This window comes from Triticum dicoccoides, chromosome 2B, assembly GCF_002162155.2.
Source record: "Triticum dicoccoides isolate Atlit2015 ecotype Zavitan chromosome 2B, WEW_v2.0, whole genome shotgun sequence".
Lineage (NCBI taxonomy): Eukaryota > Viridiplantae > Streptophyta > Magnoliopsida > Poales > Poaceae > Triticum > Triticum dicoccoides.
The window spans coordinates 629,496,118-629,514,016 of NC_041383.1; the positions used below are offsets into that span (position 1 = coordinate 629,496,118).

At 43.6% G+C, this 17,899-nt stretch overlaps 1 protein-coding gene across 1 annotated transcript; it reads right to left on the reverse strand.

The window, feature by feature from the left end:
* Positions 1–1,346: 1,346 nt before the first annotated feature.
* On the reverse strand, positions 1,347–10,855 carry LOC119365271. Its single transcript, XM_037630885.1, has 4 exons — positions 4,564–10,855; positions 3,343–3,779; positions 1,991–2,670; positions 1,347–1,915 (listed from the first exon to the last, which is right to left on the reverse strand). Exons 1-4 carry the CDS (start codon positions 4,705–4,707, stop codon positions 1,905–1,907), a joined length of 1,272 nt encoding a protein of 423 aa, XP_037486782.1. The 5' UTR covers positions 4,708–10,855; the 3' UTR covers positions 1,347–1,904.
* Between the last annotated feature and the right edge of the window lie 7,044 nt (positions 10,856–17,899).

The window sequence follows — 17,899 nt, forward strand, 5'->3', positions numbered from 1 at the left end:
CAACAATGCCTACCTTTCATTTTTTTTGTCTTTATATTATCATGTAAAATATTCCTATATATTTCAGATTTTCAACCTGTTATATTTTTTGCTATCCATATATTGTTTTACCACTTGCCTCCATGTTTGCCTTGCCAATTTTCATTTTTTTGATAGTCTATATATTTAAAAAAATATTATCAAAGATATACAATATATTGTTAGTCCAAACACTGATGTTCATACAATCAAATTGCATTGAAATATATTACAACCGGTTCCCGCAACAACGTGCGAGGTATCATCTAGCATACTCAACAATGAAGACGGTGACTGCTGGCTGAAGGATGAAAGGGGTGACTGGTGAGGGGGAGTAGAGGAGGAAGAAGATCGGGGAGCAAGAAAGAGGAGCATAGCGAGCGTCGGCGACGCTGATGATGGGTGCAGTACTAATCTATAGTATTCTGTAGTACTACTTGGACCTGGCCTCGGAGAGATGGAGTGGGGGTTTTCTGTCCAAAAATTATGCGCACTAGATTTTGAAATGGAGGGAAATATTATGCGCGCTAAATATAAGATGTTTTAGCTTTTTTTCAGATTTGTATGCATCTAGACGCATTTTAGTGTGTATATTCACTCATTTTAATTTGATGTAGCGCATATTGCAATGTAAAACAGCTCATAGTTAGAAAGGGAGGGTGTTATGGCGCTGCTAGAAGGAGGGCGAGAGGGCCGGCCGGGGGCCTTTTTTGCCCACGGCCGGGCAAGAGGGAAGGGATTTCCTTCTTAATTCTTGCTTGATTAGATTGATACATCTCCTCTCTTTATATAGAGAGGTTTACTTGACTCCCAAGTAAGGCTTACTTGACCCTTAAGCAAGCAACCCTTATCTTTAATTAATTCTAAGACTAATGGGCCCATTAGGCCCATTACGTACTCTAACAGAGGGAGTATATAACAAGAATCATACGACGAAAAGGTTTGCCAATACAAAAAACATGTATAAGTCTGTACTACCGAAGTAAAGACACGCGACAGCAGCAGCAGTAGTCGTCTGTTTCTGCTAGCCCTTTAATTAAAGAACAAGAATATACCGTCAAGGCCTCTAATTATTGGGGAAAAGAAGAATGTGTCATGTAAAAAAGACTGTGAAGCAAGACGATGGAACACATGTTAGAACTGACTCTTCATTTGCCTAGTGCAAATTGGGGAAAATTGATGGGTGCAATATTACAGACAGTAGAGCATCAATTGGTGTGACTCTGTGTTTATTGAAGTTAAGGTTCAGCAATTCCAACCCAGCTGAGGTACATTTCCAACCCAGCGGAAACCAATTGCATCATTAGCCGCAGCAAATAGATGAGGCATACAATGCAAAATCATGAAGGGGCAAACAAACATTGCAAAAGGCACAACATAGTGTACAATGCCAAACCATGAATAATACTAAATTAAAATCAATAACTAGGAGCTGTTTAAATAAATGACCCAAGCCATGAAGGGAAGCAAGAGTTATTCTGACCCTCGTCTGCTTCTCCCAAAAAATTTGTACATCCAAAAAAGTGTCAGTACTCCGTTTGTAAGTCAACAGTTGATGTGAAGAAAAGTGGCCGCCACAAGATCTGATGATAAATATGATGGTTTGACTTTGTTTCCACAAATCTAGAAACTAAGAAATGAGAGCAGTAGGTAGGTGCTGGAACAAAGGCTAAAACTTCACAAGCTTTCAAGTCAAGTTCAGCTCCAGTATTGTCAATTTGTCATGGAAAAATGGGTTTTGCCAGGCATAAAAACTTAAGAGAGAAATGCCTCCAGATTACGTTGCAATTCCGCTGGTTCAGATCACCAACTAAAGCCTGAAAAAAGTTTCAACTCTCCTTCTCTTCATCACCTCCACCAAGGAACCAACGGACCATGTCCAGGAACTACTTCAGCACTGAAAAAAAGAACACATGTGTCAAGACTTCAGTTAAATATCGAGAATTAGGTTTTCGTATTCAAAGAGTATTACCTTCATGTGCCTCCTTGTAGCCATCCTGACGCATAATGAGCTGAGGCACCAGATTCACCTCATACTTCATCAATTGGAAATAGCAAATCAAAAGTGGAAGAGAATATGTGTTCTTTGCTTCATTAGCACCAAACACAGGTTCTTCAGGTATTTTACCATCTACAAGCCCCTTGGGCATCCTCCACATCTCACCCAAGAAGCATGCTGGCATCAAGTCCAAAAACCTCTCAGGTATGCTTCTCAAAAGCTCTTCTTGTGTAACTGGGACCTTTTCTGCAACAAACGCTGACAAGAAGTTCTTGGCCTTTACAAATCTATGGCCAGTCTCTTTTTTCAAAGCATCTTTCCTGCTCTCAGAGACCTTTTTGCTTTCGAGCTCCTTCAGCAGCTCCTTCGCGAGCAAAGCAAGCATCACGTGCAGAGTTGCATTACAGCCTTTCGACCAATTATTTGTCCACATTGCAAGAATTACTCCCAGAGCCACCCATGGTTGAGCCTTGAAATTTATGATTACAAATCTCAGAATGATTGGGAGCCGTTGGGCCTCCCCCAGAAACACCATCAACGTCTCAAGCATCCTTAGCCTCTCATTGCTCTGCTCCTGAAAGTTCTGTCGATTGAATCCCAACAAGACCTCGACCATTCTGTCCAAAAAACCATCACCAACCTCCACGGCTTCCCTGAAAACCATAGTAAGTTAATACCTATATTTTTCTTACTCACTGCACAATCTTTTTAAAACTACATCACCGAGTGCAAAAGGTAAGAGATAGGGATGTGATCTCAAACTGTAAGGGACACTTATCAGAGATTGAAATAAATATAGAAACAGCCAAATAAAATTAGTTGAGCAGTACAAAAAGATGCATGATCAGTTTTAGGCAAATGGTCTAGTTTCACTGGCGTCTAAAACTAAGAAACACATTAACATCAAAACTGAATTTTGTCCATTCACAACGCTGGATAACCATGCCATATTTATTTAGCAAATCCTCTACATAATCCATGAGAGTCACATTACATGAGTAAAGTCAGCTTACCTGGGCAACATGCTAAAGAGTACTAACTAGAGAGAATATTTATAGAAGTGTACAACAGCTACTAACATTAATCACAACAATATCGGCAGCCAAGTTACAATATTTTTCAGAGGAATAAAATTGCACATACCAAATAGTTAAAATTTAAACAATCAGCCATCAATTGATATAGGTATCTACAACAACAAAATATGTAATGCATTCTCCAAGCAAAGATCACAGTAGAACCAATATTGGACCTTACACTAGACTTAATTTCGAATAATCTAGGTGAAAGCGTATAATCTCAAATATTTAGGTGAGAGGACTTACTGGTTTATATAGCCTGAGCCATAAGTCAGCTTCATGTTATCTTGGCCGAAAAGATGGGCAGGCAACTCGACGTTCTCAAAATAGAACCAACCACTATTGTCACCTTCCTTCTTTGGTTGTGGCCTAAACGCATCCACATAGCCATCATAATCTGTTACCAAAGACTCAAGTGTACCATTCACACTTATGAAGACCACGATATGATAAGTAATGATGTTCTCAACTCCACCCTCATCACCGTCATCACTGTCATCATCATCTGAGGAATCAACCTTAGTATCATTCTTAGGTTTTTGTTTCTTTGGGTGAGGTGGGGTGACGGGAACAGTCCCACAGGCAGTCGACCGAACATCACTAAAATGGCCCCTTCTTCTGGTGAAGAATGCCTGTAGCTGTTTTACGGTCAGATTTGTCTTGATTTCGTACCTGGGGATATCCTATAAGGCCACAACAAAAATTAGAAAAGATTAAATAACAAGGAGGCACCTTAAGAAGAAGATTCATGCTTCAGTGTTAGATGATAGATATGAATTTTCGTTCTTGACTTGCCTTTATTCTTTTGTTAGTTAGTTCACTGGAGCAAGTATTCATGTATAAATTAACACACATAACATACCAAACTACTTGCATAATGGAATTTCTGATCTTGTAGTGCCAAGGATAGCAGTTTGGTTTCAAGTATAAATTCATTTGAGGAAAATGAATGTGCCAATAATCTTAACATGTTTAAGGACAACAAGAGAACAGTAAGACAAAACACATACAATTTTGGTGGCCAAGACATGTTCACCAAATCACCTCCATACACAAGTAAATTGCCCATTGAACTTGATAAGGAACCGTGAGATCCCATTAAGTATTGAAAAGTTGTACAGCAAGCAAGATAGTGCATACTGACATTTACTGTGATACATGGAAATGGAAACTTGATGATTTGAGAGTTCATAGCTTTCAACAGAAAAAGAAATTTATTTATAGGTACTGACAAAAGAGAATCAGATCTCAAGCTTTCTCGGTTGTAACAGAAACATAGTCAGCAGAGCGTATCAATCTAGCCAATAATTTAACAATTTACCCTAAACTGGTTGAATTAAGAGCACTGCTAATGGAAATTTATTATCTCCTGAGAAAACTACCGGTACGGAAGGGAGAGAACCATAGGTCAGGACATGAACAATCACTTCACGGTAAGCTAGCGACACAAAAGACTCCCAAACTTACCGAGAACTTCTGAGGTCGCACTGCTTGGGCTCTGGCTGCCGCCTTGACCTCAGCCCTCCGTCTGGCCTGCGAGTACTCATCCCCACCGCGGTCTGGTTTCTTTGGAGCTGCTCTGTGCTGCCTCCTTCCCTTCTTCTTCCCCATCCCAGGGCCCCTGCCCTGCTTGCCGATGTGCAGCCACGGCTCACGGACTCTCTCCTGCTTGCCGATGTGCAGCCACTCCTCACCGACTCCCTCCTGCGCTCCTGGCGGCGAAAGAGGGGAAGGAGGCTAGGGATTTGGACTTTGGAGATGCCGGGGGTGGGGGCGTCCAGGGATTTGGAGATGCCGGGGGTGGGGGCGCCCGGGAGCAGAGGCAATATAATAATAAGATAATGAAACGCAGTATAAGGGACCCTAATGTACATTACGGAAGCAGAGGTAATATCAAATCTTCCCAGTTTGGCACCCTAATGTTTTTGCCCTGCTCAGATTGCAGTACAAGGGCAATCTCCAAAGCGGCCCCTCAAATAGCTTCCATTCAACGCCATCAGGCATCAGTGTGTTGAACAGTCTGTATGTCCGTATTCCTGCAAAACTAAGCAAACTAGAGGCTTTGCAGGAGTCCAGAACCTTTGCCACATAGGACTCCGACATCCCTGGCTCATCCAAAATCACACCCGGACCAGGGGATTCCATTTCCCTTTTAGCCGCATCCACCCAAAACCACACTCGGACCGGGGGATCCATCCCATTCCCTTTTATCTGCATCAGCTTCCTCCCTGCTCGACATCGTCGTTGTACCGCCTCGGGAGCCCGCCAAGCCCTTGCCAGACTTCCGTGACATCCGCCGCCACCTGATCGCCAAACCACTTTTCCTACATTGGAGTTGCACATATCTTGTTTGCCCGCCATGCAGGTACGATGCCGTCTGTGGGGATCACCATGCCCAGGAAGTCTTTGGTGAAATGCTCATGCTAAAATTTTGACAATCTATCTCCCTTCTTTCAAGCAATGGATTCGGATATGAAGTACATCTACGAGCGCAACGTTGAGTCGTCCGATGAGGAGGATTATGCGGATAAAACGACGATGATGCGGGAGGTCCTTGTAGACACAGAGTGTGTGAAAGATCATGTTCTCAATTTTAAGGGATCTATAAGGGTCATAGGATGCTCAATCGGAACAGGGCACGGGAGCGTTTGACGCTCATTGACGCTCTGGTTGACGGTATCTATCCTCCAGACCATTTCTGAGCCAGTTAGTCTGAAAAGAGCTCACTTTGCCCAGAGACAAGAAGTTGCCCAAAGACAAGAAGGGGCTAGAAAGGATGTGGAGAGGGCATTTGGAGTGCTCAAGCCCGTTGTGCAGTTGTTCGTGGACCTATTAAACAGTGGGATCCAAAGACCTTGTGGGAGGTGATGACATGATGTGTGATCATGCACAACATAATCATGGAATGAGGTTGAAGATGCTGCCGGAGGTCTGGAAGTTGAGAATATGGGTGATCATATCCACCGAAAAAGGCTTTCGCCCTGCTTTATATATAAAGCAAACCACCTGAGCCACAATATCCATACAGAAGTACACACCACACACACGCGCGAGAAGTCCGCAAAATCGTATCCAAGTTCCAAATTAGAATCCGGCAACATTTGATGAATTTGTTCAAATACATTAACAAATTCGGCATTAAGCAACTCATAAGCAGCTTAAGGAAGATTTGATTGAGCATGTATGCGCAGTTACATATGTGTGAGTTTAATTCAAGTTTCAACTATTTTACTTCAACTGAGTTGGATTGTGATAATATTTACATTTAAACTATTGTCGCATTTTAATATTTTCACTCCTCAAAGATTTGATAAACTATTATTTTCAGTGTTGTGGACTTAAGTAAAAAAAAAGCAGGAGCAGATGTTTAGAGGACAGAGTTGAACGACAATAGTGTGTCGCTTTGGGAGTGGTGTTGGAAATGCTCCAAGAGACGTTCCCGTCCATGATAGCAGCAGGCTTCCGCAGGAATTAATTATTAGGTAGCTTGAGCTGTGTTAGAGCATCCAAAGTGTACATGACTTGTTTGGTGGAATCACTCACCACAACCACATGAGCGCACTTGACTGCAAAATCTTACGACGTCCTCGTCTCATCCGTAAAAAAGAGAAAAAGAAAAAAAGCCTAATTGGCTAAAGGGGCGTGCTATGCGTTGGCCGACGGATCTTTTTAGAAAATCCGCCGGCTCCGCGGTCGTTAGGTCTGGCACAGTGGCCCAGCCCCGTACCATCATTGCAGCAAAAGTAATGGTGTAGAAGCTTTGCAACAGAGCTCGTGTTGCAGAAACAGAGATTGTGATACGTATCTTTGCAAAGAGCTTGTATTGTGAAAACATTTGCAACAAAGATTATATTATGGATTTTTTCGTAGTCTCATAGACTTCTGCAACATAGACCATGTTTCAGAAACATCCCACCATAGCGGTTACCTCTGTCTTGCATCTCCGCTGTTGTTGTTGAAGCACGAGATGTTTTTGAAGCGGCTACGTTTCTCCAACACTGACTAAGTTTTCGCAACACCGGTTATGTTGCAATCATAGTGAACGGCTCGCGTGATGCATGCGGGGATGGACCGATGAAGCATGCGGCTACGGCGGTGACACGTAGGGCGCTTGCCCCATTCCCAACGCCTCCATCACAGTAACGCGTGTGTCCCCTGAAGCACCTAGGTGCCCCTCATATCACCTTCAGCGGCCCCAATCGAGGTACGCCCCGAGTAGCAGCGAAGAGCTTGGCAATTGGGGGGAGATATAGGTGAAAGAGAAAGGTAGGAGACAGAGCGAAGAGATAAGGTCCACAGCAGGACGCGTAGCACCCAGCCGACGCGGTGGATTACTATCGAGGAATCAGCCGACTGAAGCCGAGCATTTTCCTTGGCTAAAAGCCTCACACAAACGTGCTACTGTTGGGTGGCGGTGCACTTTGGGCCGACGGTAGCAGAAGCCTAACGACTACATTCACACAACCCTTGGGCTTTATAGTTGATGCTAAAATGATAAAAGCATGACGACACAAAATGTAGACTACACAATAAAATAAAAACCAACAATAATTATAGGAGGAAAATTGTGTCATAAGTAAAACTACGCCTTGATGTGTGGTTCGGATCCAACACATGAATTTTAGATAAATCTTGATCATTCATTGTTTTCTACATTTTTCTTTTCCTGTCTGCATGGTTTTGATTTTCAATGAATGAGCATTTGGCAATGCTTTTATCTCTATTATATGTCGCAAGCGCTTATCCAATCTATAAACACTAATAATGAGAAAATGAAACCACCAATGATTGTGAATATCTCATTCTTTCCTAATCCAAGATTGGAGAAAGAAGATCTAAATGAATTTTCGTCGTAATTCATTAATATTTTAATATGAATATTACAATAATTTATATTCAAAAGACGACCACTTGGCTCGGGGGGATATAGCCCATTTGCTAGAGCATCACTCTTGCAGTTGGGTCAAAAAAACTTGGGGCAAGATAATGGATGCAAAGATGAACAAAAGGCCTTGGACACGTAATGGATCCTGAAAGGATTCATATTTTTTCATGTCAAAGGTTAGATCAAACCCAAGTCACCCTCCTACTATAAAAATGCACACATTTCTTTTGCGAATTCGTGCATGGAAAAGTCCAAGATAAACCGCTCACAAAAGCTTGAGTCATGTAGCACAATGGGCAAAATAAAGGGATCCCAAAATAAAAGATCCTAAGTACACAAACTCTAGGAAACTTCACAACCACGGCAAAAAAAAGGAGTGCGTTGGTGGGACATTCTTTAACTTGTAAACTTCACGACCATGAAAAAATGGAGTGTGTTACGGCATCTCCGACCCTCAAATCACCCGCATATGTCCGAATCATGTTGTGCGGACCACGAAAGTCATTCAACGCGGACGTACTTTCTCCCGCAAACCGGGAACAATCTAAAGGCTTTGTGGGCGTCCGGACACCATCTAAGCCCCGCTTCTGACCGCCCTGGTCCACCCAAATCCCCTCCTCCATCGCCCGCACTCGTTCCCGGCCGGCGCTAGCTACTCACATGCATGCTGGTGTAGAGTGCGCCACTCCACATTTTAGATGGCTCAGGGCGGACGCGACTACCTCCGCCATTGAAGCGGCGCGCCGACCGAGGGCTCCGCCCGCTGCATGCTCGACTAAGCACGCCTCCTCGCCGCATTCAAATGCCTCCATTAAACCCACATGAAAGCCGAGAAACCTACTCCGGTCACACGTTCGTTCACGACCGGGCCGACATTAAACACAATGTCGGGCAAGCTCCTTCTGTCCGCCTGCTATTTAAAGGAGGCCAGACACCGGCCAAGAATAACACCACTCCGTCGCTCCCCATCTCTTTTCTCCACCTTTTCGATGGCATCCGACTAGTAGAAAGAACAGTTCTTTGGCATAAAAGCCGGTTGGATGGCCCGTCGAGCCCCCGCCAGATACGAGAGAGGCAGCTCGCTGCTCCTCCTCCATCACCTAGACTGACAAAGCAAGTTGCCACACCAAGCCGGCGCGTGGTTCAGCAACTCGCCGCTTCAAGCTAGCTCACAGAGGTGTGGCGAGTTGCTCCAAGCCAACATGGGCATTGTCGCTGCTGTGGACCACGCCGCATCGTACCGCGCCATCCGCCGTCAACGGCGCGTAACCGTGCTCTGCCGGCAGAGAAAGATGCCAGCTACGCACACATCAACGGGGCGGCACCCGACACGTCCGTCGCCCCCACCATCATCGAGGAGAAGTAGAACACGGGAGGCCGCCGTCGCTTAGGTCCCATGAAGGTCACCGCCGAGGCGACGCCGATGTATACAGTTGGTGTGTCTTGCAGGCCACCGTCGTCCCGTTACCCAAAACCAACTTTGATCCGTGCAGCGTAGGGACACTTCCCCTCCAGTTGAAGCATCAACTGTCGATTCCACCCCGATGAGCTATGGGGAAGCGAGCTGCCCTTTGCAGTGAAGCATATACCTCCGAGGCTCATGGCTACCGTACATGGGGACAACAATGATGACGGGGTCCTGTACAGGGGGTGGCTATCGCCAGGGAGCTCAACCTCATCAACTACAAGGGGACCACTAGGCCCAATGCCATGAGCAAACCCTAGGAGGCGAGGCGACCTTCGTGGTCTCAAGACAAGAGGGCGGCAGCGCCGCAGATCGCATCTACCGTGTAAATCCTAGACCTCTCCTGCCTATATAAAGGGAGGTATAGGGTCCTCATTCATCATCTATCCATAGATAGGAAACTCTCGGTACTAGTATCATACACCATTATAACCCCTTGCACGAGGTATTCCTTCACCATGAATAACGGAAACTAGCAGGATGTAGGGTATTACTCTCTGGAGGCCCTAATTTGGATAAACCCCTCGTGTGACCTCCGATTCAGGACTTTCAGCTGTCCTTGGACCCCAACCGAGGGAATTGATAGTATTTTGCACCGTCAAATAGAGATCCGCCGCGGCCGGCAGTAGACTAGTCAAGGGTATCCATATCGTCGGAATGGATATCCACTGGCGCCGGCCATAGACTAGTTTTATCTTAGTCCGGTATCGTTTTTAGTTAAAAATATGTCCAAAATGTAAACGTTTTCGTCCATTTTGTATGAAATCCATTATGTTTGTATGAAATCTAGCCGTGTTTGCATGAATTTCATTCGGTTTGTTGAAGAAGTGTTTGAAATGTATGCGGGAAGCGATGGATGGCGATCTCCCGCATCCGTTTCCGTGGACTGGTCCTTCCTTTTTCGCGGACGGATGCGAGAGGAAATTCGTAGGTCGCCGTTGTAGATGCCCATAGTGAGACATTTTTAACTAGTCAGGCAACCCCTCCTTTAGCGCCGCTCAAGACAACAATCGCATGCATCTCATTTGTGAATTTCAATTCTGTGTGCATGCTACATAGTAACATCAAGTAAACAAGTACCCAGTGCCAAAAGAAAAAAACAAATACGCAAAATCTAGGAAAACATCACAAGCACACAAGGATAATTGATTTGTTGGCACTTATGAAGGAAAAATTCAACCAATGGCCAAGACTTTTTGAAGTTCGTGTTGATAGAGTTGGGTGTAGATCGGCACAATTATTAATATTTTGTTGCTGAGTGAAAGAAATAGTCCAGTTGGGCAGCAATCGATAGGAATACCTATATTGTACTCCCTCCTTTCCTGAATATTTGTCTTTTTAGAGATTTCAAATGACTACTACATACGGATGTATATAGACATATTTTAAAATGTAGATTCATTCATTTTGCTCTGTATGTAGTCACTTGTTGAAGTCTCTAGAAAGACAAATATTTAGGAACGAAGGGAGTAAGTAGGTTACCTGGGGAGAATTGTTGAGTCAAATATTGATCCAGCGGGATGCTTTCAGTTGTCCAGTTGTGACGCACCATCTGCAAAAAGATCACAATAACAATCCTTTCAGAAAGCTCCTACGACACATCGAGTTATAAGTAGGAGAGGGGAAAGCCCTGCACTATGAATGCACTGTCTGCAAAAATACCTACTCCCTCCGAGTTTCTAAATATAAGTCTTTCTAAACATTTCATTATGGACTTCATAAGAATACTCCACATCCTATATAAAATCTTCATATTTTATTACAAAAATTTCATCGATAGGAAAAAAGGAGCTCATAATACACCAACAGCTTATATCCCATATATAAGAGGGATGTGGTACAGACACATAAAGTACACAGAGCCCAAACAAATCATATATCAAGTAATCAGAACTATTTTCGATACATCAATTCCGATTAATCCAAAAGCCTTAAGAGAGAAAACCAACCAAACTGGACACAGCAAGCCTACAAATAGGCTGCGCGCGCACGAGGACAATGATCAACCTACAGGAGCTAGCAGCAACACAAATCGCTTCAAACGCGATAGAACAGGCTACACCATCGATCAGAGGAACGCACAAACAGGATGAGCTAAGCATGGGCTAGGGGCCGTTGATCTGAGCGGAGGGAGGCCTAACCTGCGACCGAGCACCACAACACCTGCAGTCGCAACTCTCCTGCCTGTCATAGTGGATCCGCTTTAGAAGCAAAATACAACTAGCATCCCATAATAACAGTATAAACAAGTACTTACTCCCTCCGTTCCGAATTACTTATCTTAGATTTGTCTAGATACGGATGTATTTAGCACTAAAATGAGTCTAGATACATCTGTATCTAGACAAATCCAAGACAAGTAATTCGAAACGGAGGGAGTTGATATCAAAACGCGTAGAAGATTTAAACCTTAATTATACACGGGAGGACTTGGGCTGACGACAGGGCGAGGCGAGGCGAGGCGGGCGTGCAACAATGCCTTAGAAAGGACCCTAAACAGCCGAGGTGCACATATGCGCAGATCCGATCGAGGTTCCCTGGCACTCCGGCCTCCGGGTATACACACCTTCTCGTCATCGGCACGAATCTGCCGCGAGGATCCATGGATCGCAGGCGTAAGTCGAGACCATGTCGGCACGCATCCGCCGTGCGTGAGGGATCATGGATCGCAGAGCCAACTTCAGGGGGCACTCCGGTATCCAGACGTGTACACCCTCTCGGGTCTTGGCACGCATGCGCCGTGAATTTCCGTCCCCGGAGAGAAATTTCATCCCCCCCTCCCGCCGGCGCCGGGTCCTGGTAGGAAAAGCGAGCCTGGTGTTGGTGTTGGGGGAAGAAAGGCGTGGGGAGGACGATCAGATAAAACGTGGGCGGCCAGATTTAAGTAGTCTATATATATATACAGTATATATTACTCCACCTACCGTATATTATTTGTATTTGTTTGAAGATTATTACAACAATACGGTGCATTGTTTTCCGGGATTGGAAAGATCGGAGACAGAGCGGAGGTCTAATCGTCACATGCCACCAGGATCCACGCCCTCCCTTGTCAGCGGGCACCTAAAATTGCAGCAGGCTACACGACACATGTTTTTTGTGCTCTGTTATGCACGTGCCGACGTGCGTACGCGTGTACTACCGGTACTCCTACATTGCTGAGGCCTGACGGATACGGGTAACATCAAATACCGCGAGATCGCGTCAAAAAAAAAAAATACCGCGAGATCTTGGATTTTTTTTACCGTGCGATACCAATTGCTTTTGCCCATGGTATGGGTACCGCGGGCATAGGCAAGACTTTATAACCACGGCCGAATAATACTACCTCCGTTTCAGTTTACAAATCCTGCGCGTATACCTAGATTGTCAATTTTATCACTCTAATATAAACTATATAACACAAAAATTATATCTTTTGAAAGTAGAAAGTCGAAGTTTATGTTGGTATATTTTTTGTAATATATGACTTGTATTAGGTTGGTCAAATTGACGACCTAGGGGTACGCGCACGTCCTGTAAACTGGTGAGAAATTCCATCCATGTGTTGTCAGAAAAAATAAAATCCACCCATGCCTAAACCAATAAATATCCAAAGCTAATACTATAATAAATAAACATAATCCCTATGACATATAGGGTCATCATCCAATCACTACTGCCCAACACCAATTCCCTAAATTGACCGCGGCTCAAAGGCCTGCAGCCACCACCCCGCCACTTCTCCGTCATCTGTGACCGCAACAACTATATATCACATTCAGCGAGACGTTAAGATGTGTCTCGCTGAAGCATTTGCAGTTCGGGCAGGCCCAATCACACGGTACGGTTAAAATAAATACAAAAGTATAACTGTAAAAAGGGTGAGCTACAGAGATAGAACCCTGTTCTACTAAGAAATCAACAAGGATGTCATCGACCATACCAGGGTTTTCAACGGCGGCGAATCAATCGCCCTGGAGGAGATACAAACTCGCCTTAAGCAACAGGGCTTCGATGCTAACGGTCCGACCTCACTTTGTGGATCCGATGAAGAAGTACCTAAGCAATCCTTACTACGATAATATATTATAAACAGAGAGTGACAACTATGTGTGGTTCTATATAGTACTCAGCTACATTGTCGTTATGTATTAACGTACTTCAAAACTTGCCTGGCTATTTTCATTAAGTACTCCGTTACATAATTCTCGTTGTTGTCATGACAGTGTTTATTCCGCTGCTACGTCGGCATCTTTTTGCTGCCTTGGTTAATGGCGTGTGGACAAAATGCAACGCCTCTAACTTTCCATGATACTGCTGGAGTGCAATTAGGTGTTACGCCATCAGTATATATGTTACTGCTTATGGGCATCCAATGCTACCACTAATTTTTTTTATCAGTGGCGCCTTGTTGGTGGCGTTGAGTGCTCACCAAGGCACTTTTTGCAACGCCAACACTAGCGTTTCCTGCGCTAGTGTATAGCCAGCAGTTTGCTCTATTATTATCCTTGCTCTAAGTGTCTTCACAAAACTGTTTGTCACACAGCTCTGACAAACAAACATTGCGAAGGGTACAACGTAGTGAACGTGAATCGATGTTTTCTAATACCGGGCGGATCTAATGGCATCCTACAATATTGCGCTCTAGAGGCTGGGCTCTAGGTTTTTTTTTCTTCCGAAAACTCTATTTCTACTTCGCAAAACATTCAAAAAGTGTGCTTATACATATACATGTATAGTTTGTATGTATGAAGTTTCACGAATTTTTTTTATGTGTGGTGTACACAAAAAAAGATGAATACATGCATAAAAGTAGGCCTTTCTACTGTTGTTGTTGGGCTAGTTTTTTTTTGTCTTTTTTGCATAGGCTACAAATCAACTTATTGAACAATGAAACTTTACAGACATATGAAGAACACCTATATGTATCCATGGAAAAATAAAATCATTTCTTTTCTTTTGAAACTTATAACTAGCATTTTTGAATTTTTTTAACATAAGGCTCGTCTACAAAATGCTGCACTTTGGCATCCTTACTGTAAGAGCAAGTATAATAAGGTGACATAAGCAGGCTATAAGACTTTAAATATCATACTTTTGCTAAGTTGGAGGAGAGAGAAGAGAGATAGAAGAGGAGTGGGTTGTAGATTTACATCTGGTTGTAGCACGGGCTCCTAGAAATTTTATGAGAGTGTAACAATGTAAGGTGGGTCATACGGTAATAAAATAGCACTTCCTTGTAGCTAACTACTCCCCCGGTCCTTTTTACTCCGCGTATTAAATTTGTATCAAGTCAAATTTTGCAAAGTTTGATCAAATTCATATTAAAAAATATTAACATCTATAATACAAAACATATATACTATGAAACTACATTTCATAATGATTCTACCCATATTGATTTAACATTGTGAATGTTGATACTTTTTTTCTATAAGTTAGATTAAAGTAGGTATATTTTGACTTTAAACAAAAACTTATATGCAGATTAAAAATGATTGGAGGGAGTATTATACATGTTGGCTATTACTACAACGTAGCGAATAGCTCTAACCTTTCCTCGGGGAGGGAAGGGAGATATGAGCGCATCGATTGGGTATGAATAACATGACAACATGTTATAGGTAACAGTTGACTGTATTATTAACCGTGCACTAAGACTAGCCACAATGGATAGTACTCCCTCCGGTCCTTTTGAGTCTGCATATAAGTTTTGTCCGAAGTCAAAGTATCTCTACTTTGATCAAAGTTATAGAAAAAAGTATAAACATTCATAATGCTAAATCAACATTGTTAGATTCATTAAAAAAATGTAGTTTCATTAGTGACCCAGGGTGAAGAATAAGTAATTCTTCACCCTGGTCATTTGTTCGCGCCACGGTGTGGCTCAACCCAGGATGAACGAAAGTAAAGTTCTACCCAAAATTGTATCCTACCGTCGTAAGATTACTTTGACGCCGGAAGCGGTTCACTGGCCATGGTGATGAGCTAGCCTACTCCCCCGTGCAGTTTTCAATTAGATGCGAACGGTTTCGACTGTGAACGGCGACTAGCGGCGGCGATCGGCGGGTGGGCTCGATGGTGCGGTGCTCGGCGGAGGATTCACTCGCTTCCCTGTCCATCTCCCCCCGTCCTCTCGTGCGACCTGGAGGCCTACAATGGCGGTGGGGGCGGAGCGTACTACGATTTCGACTGCGGCGGCGACCCCTCCCAAATCCACCCCACTGTTTTTCTGTACTTGTAAAAGAACTTGTTATGTTCCTCTGATTATTTCAGGTGTTTGCTTTTACAAGTCAATCAGTACGATGATTTGAGGGATTATATTAGATATAGTGAATCAGAAACATGTTTAAGTTCAGTTTAATTTTTAGATCATATAACTTCTCTCGTATTTCTGAAATGAGCAATCTTATTCTTCAACTTGCAGATTTTGTACCGGCTAAATGTTATTTTCTTTGGCAAGTTCTTGTACTGTTTCCTGATTCTCATGGAGATGCTGCGGTTTCTTGCTGATCCAGTTCCAAAAGAATGTATATATCTCCATCTAGTGTTGTTTCTTGCTGTGGTTTGCTTAAATATTTTTCTTCAGTTATGTAATTTGTTCTCCTTTTCCTTGTGCGGCTGGCCAATTTTTTAGAAAACAGGCACAATAAGTGCCCGACTTTAAATTATTAAAGCAAAGAACGGCCAGAGTACCACATTGTTGAAGTTGTACAGAACAAAACGGAAAAGCTGGCCATTGACACACTTGGGAAAGCTTATCATTGTTATAGATGGTCCTTCCCAGTTCTCTACGCGTGTTGTTATCCTGTTGGGCAGCAGGGCAGGGACGAAACAAGACAACAACATATTGCTTCATGTTTGATTTTATTCGACTCGCTATTTGCTTCATGTCTTAACCTCCTTTGAGCATCTGCTGGTTCCATTTTGTGCAGCTGCTAAGCAAAGCGATATGATCATCATATCAAGTGGGCATCGATGCCATTATGTAGTTTCTCTTGTCAGGGTATACCACGCGCAGATTATAATTATCTCTGATTCGAATTGTATGCACACAAAGCTTTACATGTTATTACTGGTATATACAAAGACTGTACTATATGGTGGCCTATTTGTGATGCTGCATGATTTTCTAGGCACATTAAGCCTTCTTTGCGATCCCCTTACAATCACCTCGGAACATGCTTGTTGCTAATGAAAATATGTAGTACTATTTTGACATTAGGTATTTGAAATTCAATTAGTGGAGCAACGAGAATCTTGCAATAAGGCTTAAGTTCCTACTTTACGTGGCCTCCAAAATTCGGTACACGCTAAATCTGAAAATGGATTAGTACAGTTTCTGGAAAAGAAAATGGATTAGCGTGCCCAGAAAAAAAATGGATTAGTGTGGGACGTGCTCCTATTTTACTTTGGGCCGAGATTTCTTACCTTGCTCTCATCGAATTTCTTACGGGGTCAAAGCTGTGGTTTGCTCTCATCAGTTTTCGCGGGGTTTTAATTTACTCGACAGGACACATGAAGCAGCAGAAAAGACCACGTTGGCTCAAGACGCAGAGGGTGCAGACTGATGACCCAAGTCCCAAGAGGCACTGTGACCCGGCCTAGAGTTCCTCAAATCAAAAAGGGAAAATATGATAAACTAACTTCCTTCCAGCTGCCCTGACATGGCCCAGAGCGGAGGTACTGTACTACTAGTAGTACTATACGGTTACATAGGTACTAGTACTCCCTAGGCTGGGAGCCACAGGCTTCTCCGATGGAGAGGTGCGCAAGCGCAACCGTGCAACCAGCCACTACGAAGGGGCCAAATGAGTTCTTCGTTCTTTTTAAGCAAGAAAGGAATTTGCAGCCGCAGCGCACAAACTGAACCTTTGGTGTGTCGGTCGATAGGATGGGTTTGACAAATGTTACTTGGTAAAATTTAGTTGCAAGTACTAAAGATGATTGAAATCAACTAAATCTGGAAAATGTTTACAAGAGGTTACGCGTACTTTTGGCGTGAATGGACTCTGAGCTGCAGCAGCTGCTGTTTTGGCAGCCGCAGCCGCCCTTTCGCGGATTGCGCCGGAGTACTCATCGTCTTGATGCTCATAGTGGTCGCTTTAGTTTCCAAGGTCGCACCGTGCACGGATCCACGGCTTTGACCTGCAAAATGATAGCACAAACGAATCAATCCAAGTTGAAACATTTCAGATCTGAGGAGACACGAACTAAATCCCAGCCAAAACAAGAACCGAATATTGCATGTGCAATACCACAGAAACGAAAAAATAATCAAGAATCCCAGTAGCTAGTCCGCCTCGCGCGCCGCTTAGCCCCTCTCTCATCACACCACGCGGTTTGGGCGTTAATCCGTTGCGCTTGATGCCTGGCACGCTCTGTATTCTGTCCGTCGACTTGTGCGCCTAATCTGGACTCTGATTCGGTCTAATCATCTTTGAGCATATAAATAAACTCGGCCTAACCCT

Excerpts from the sequence above, each read along its gene's own strand:
- LOC119365271 (XM_037630885.1), bottom strand. The coding sequence starts at position 4,707 with ATGGGGAAGAAGAAGGGAAGGAGGCAGCACAGAGCAGCTCCAAAGAAA. Across the intron at positions 3,780-4,563 it reads TGCGACCTCAGAAGTTCTCG|GATATCCCCAGGTACGAAAT; the intron begins GTAAGTTTGGGA and ends GTGGCCTTATAG. Across the intron at positions 2,671-3,342 it reads GGCTCAGGCTATATAAACCA|GGAAGCCGTGGAGGTTGGTG; the intron begins GTAAGTCCTCTC and ends TATGGTTTTCAG.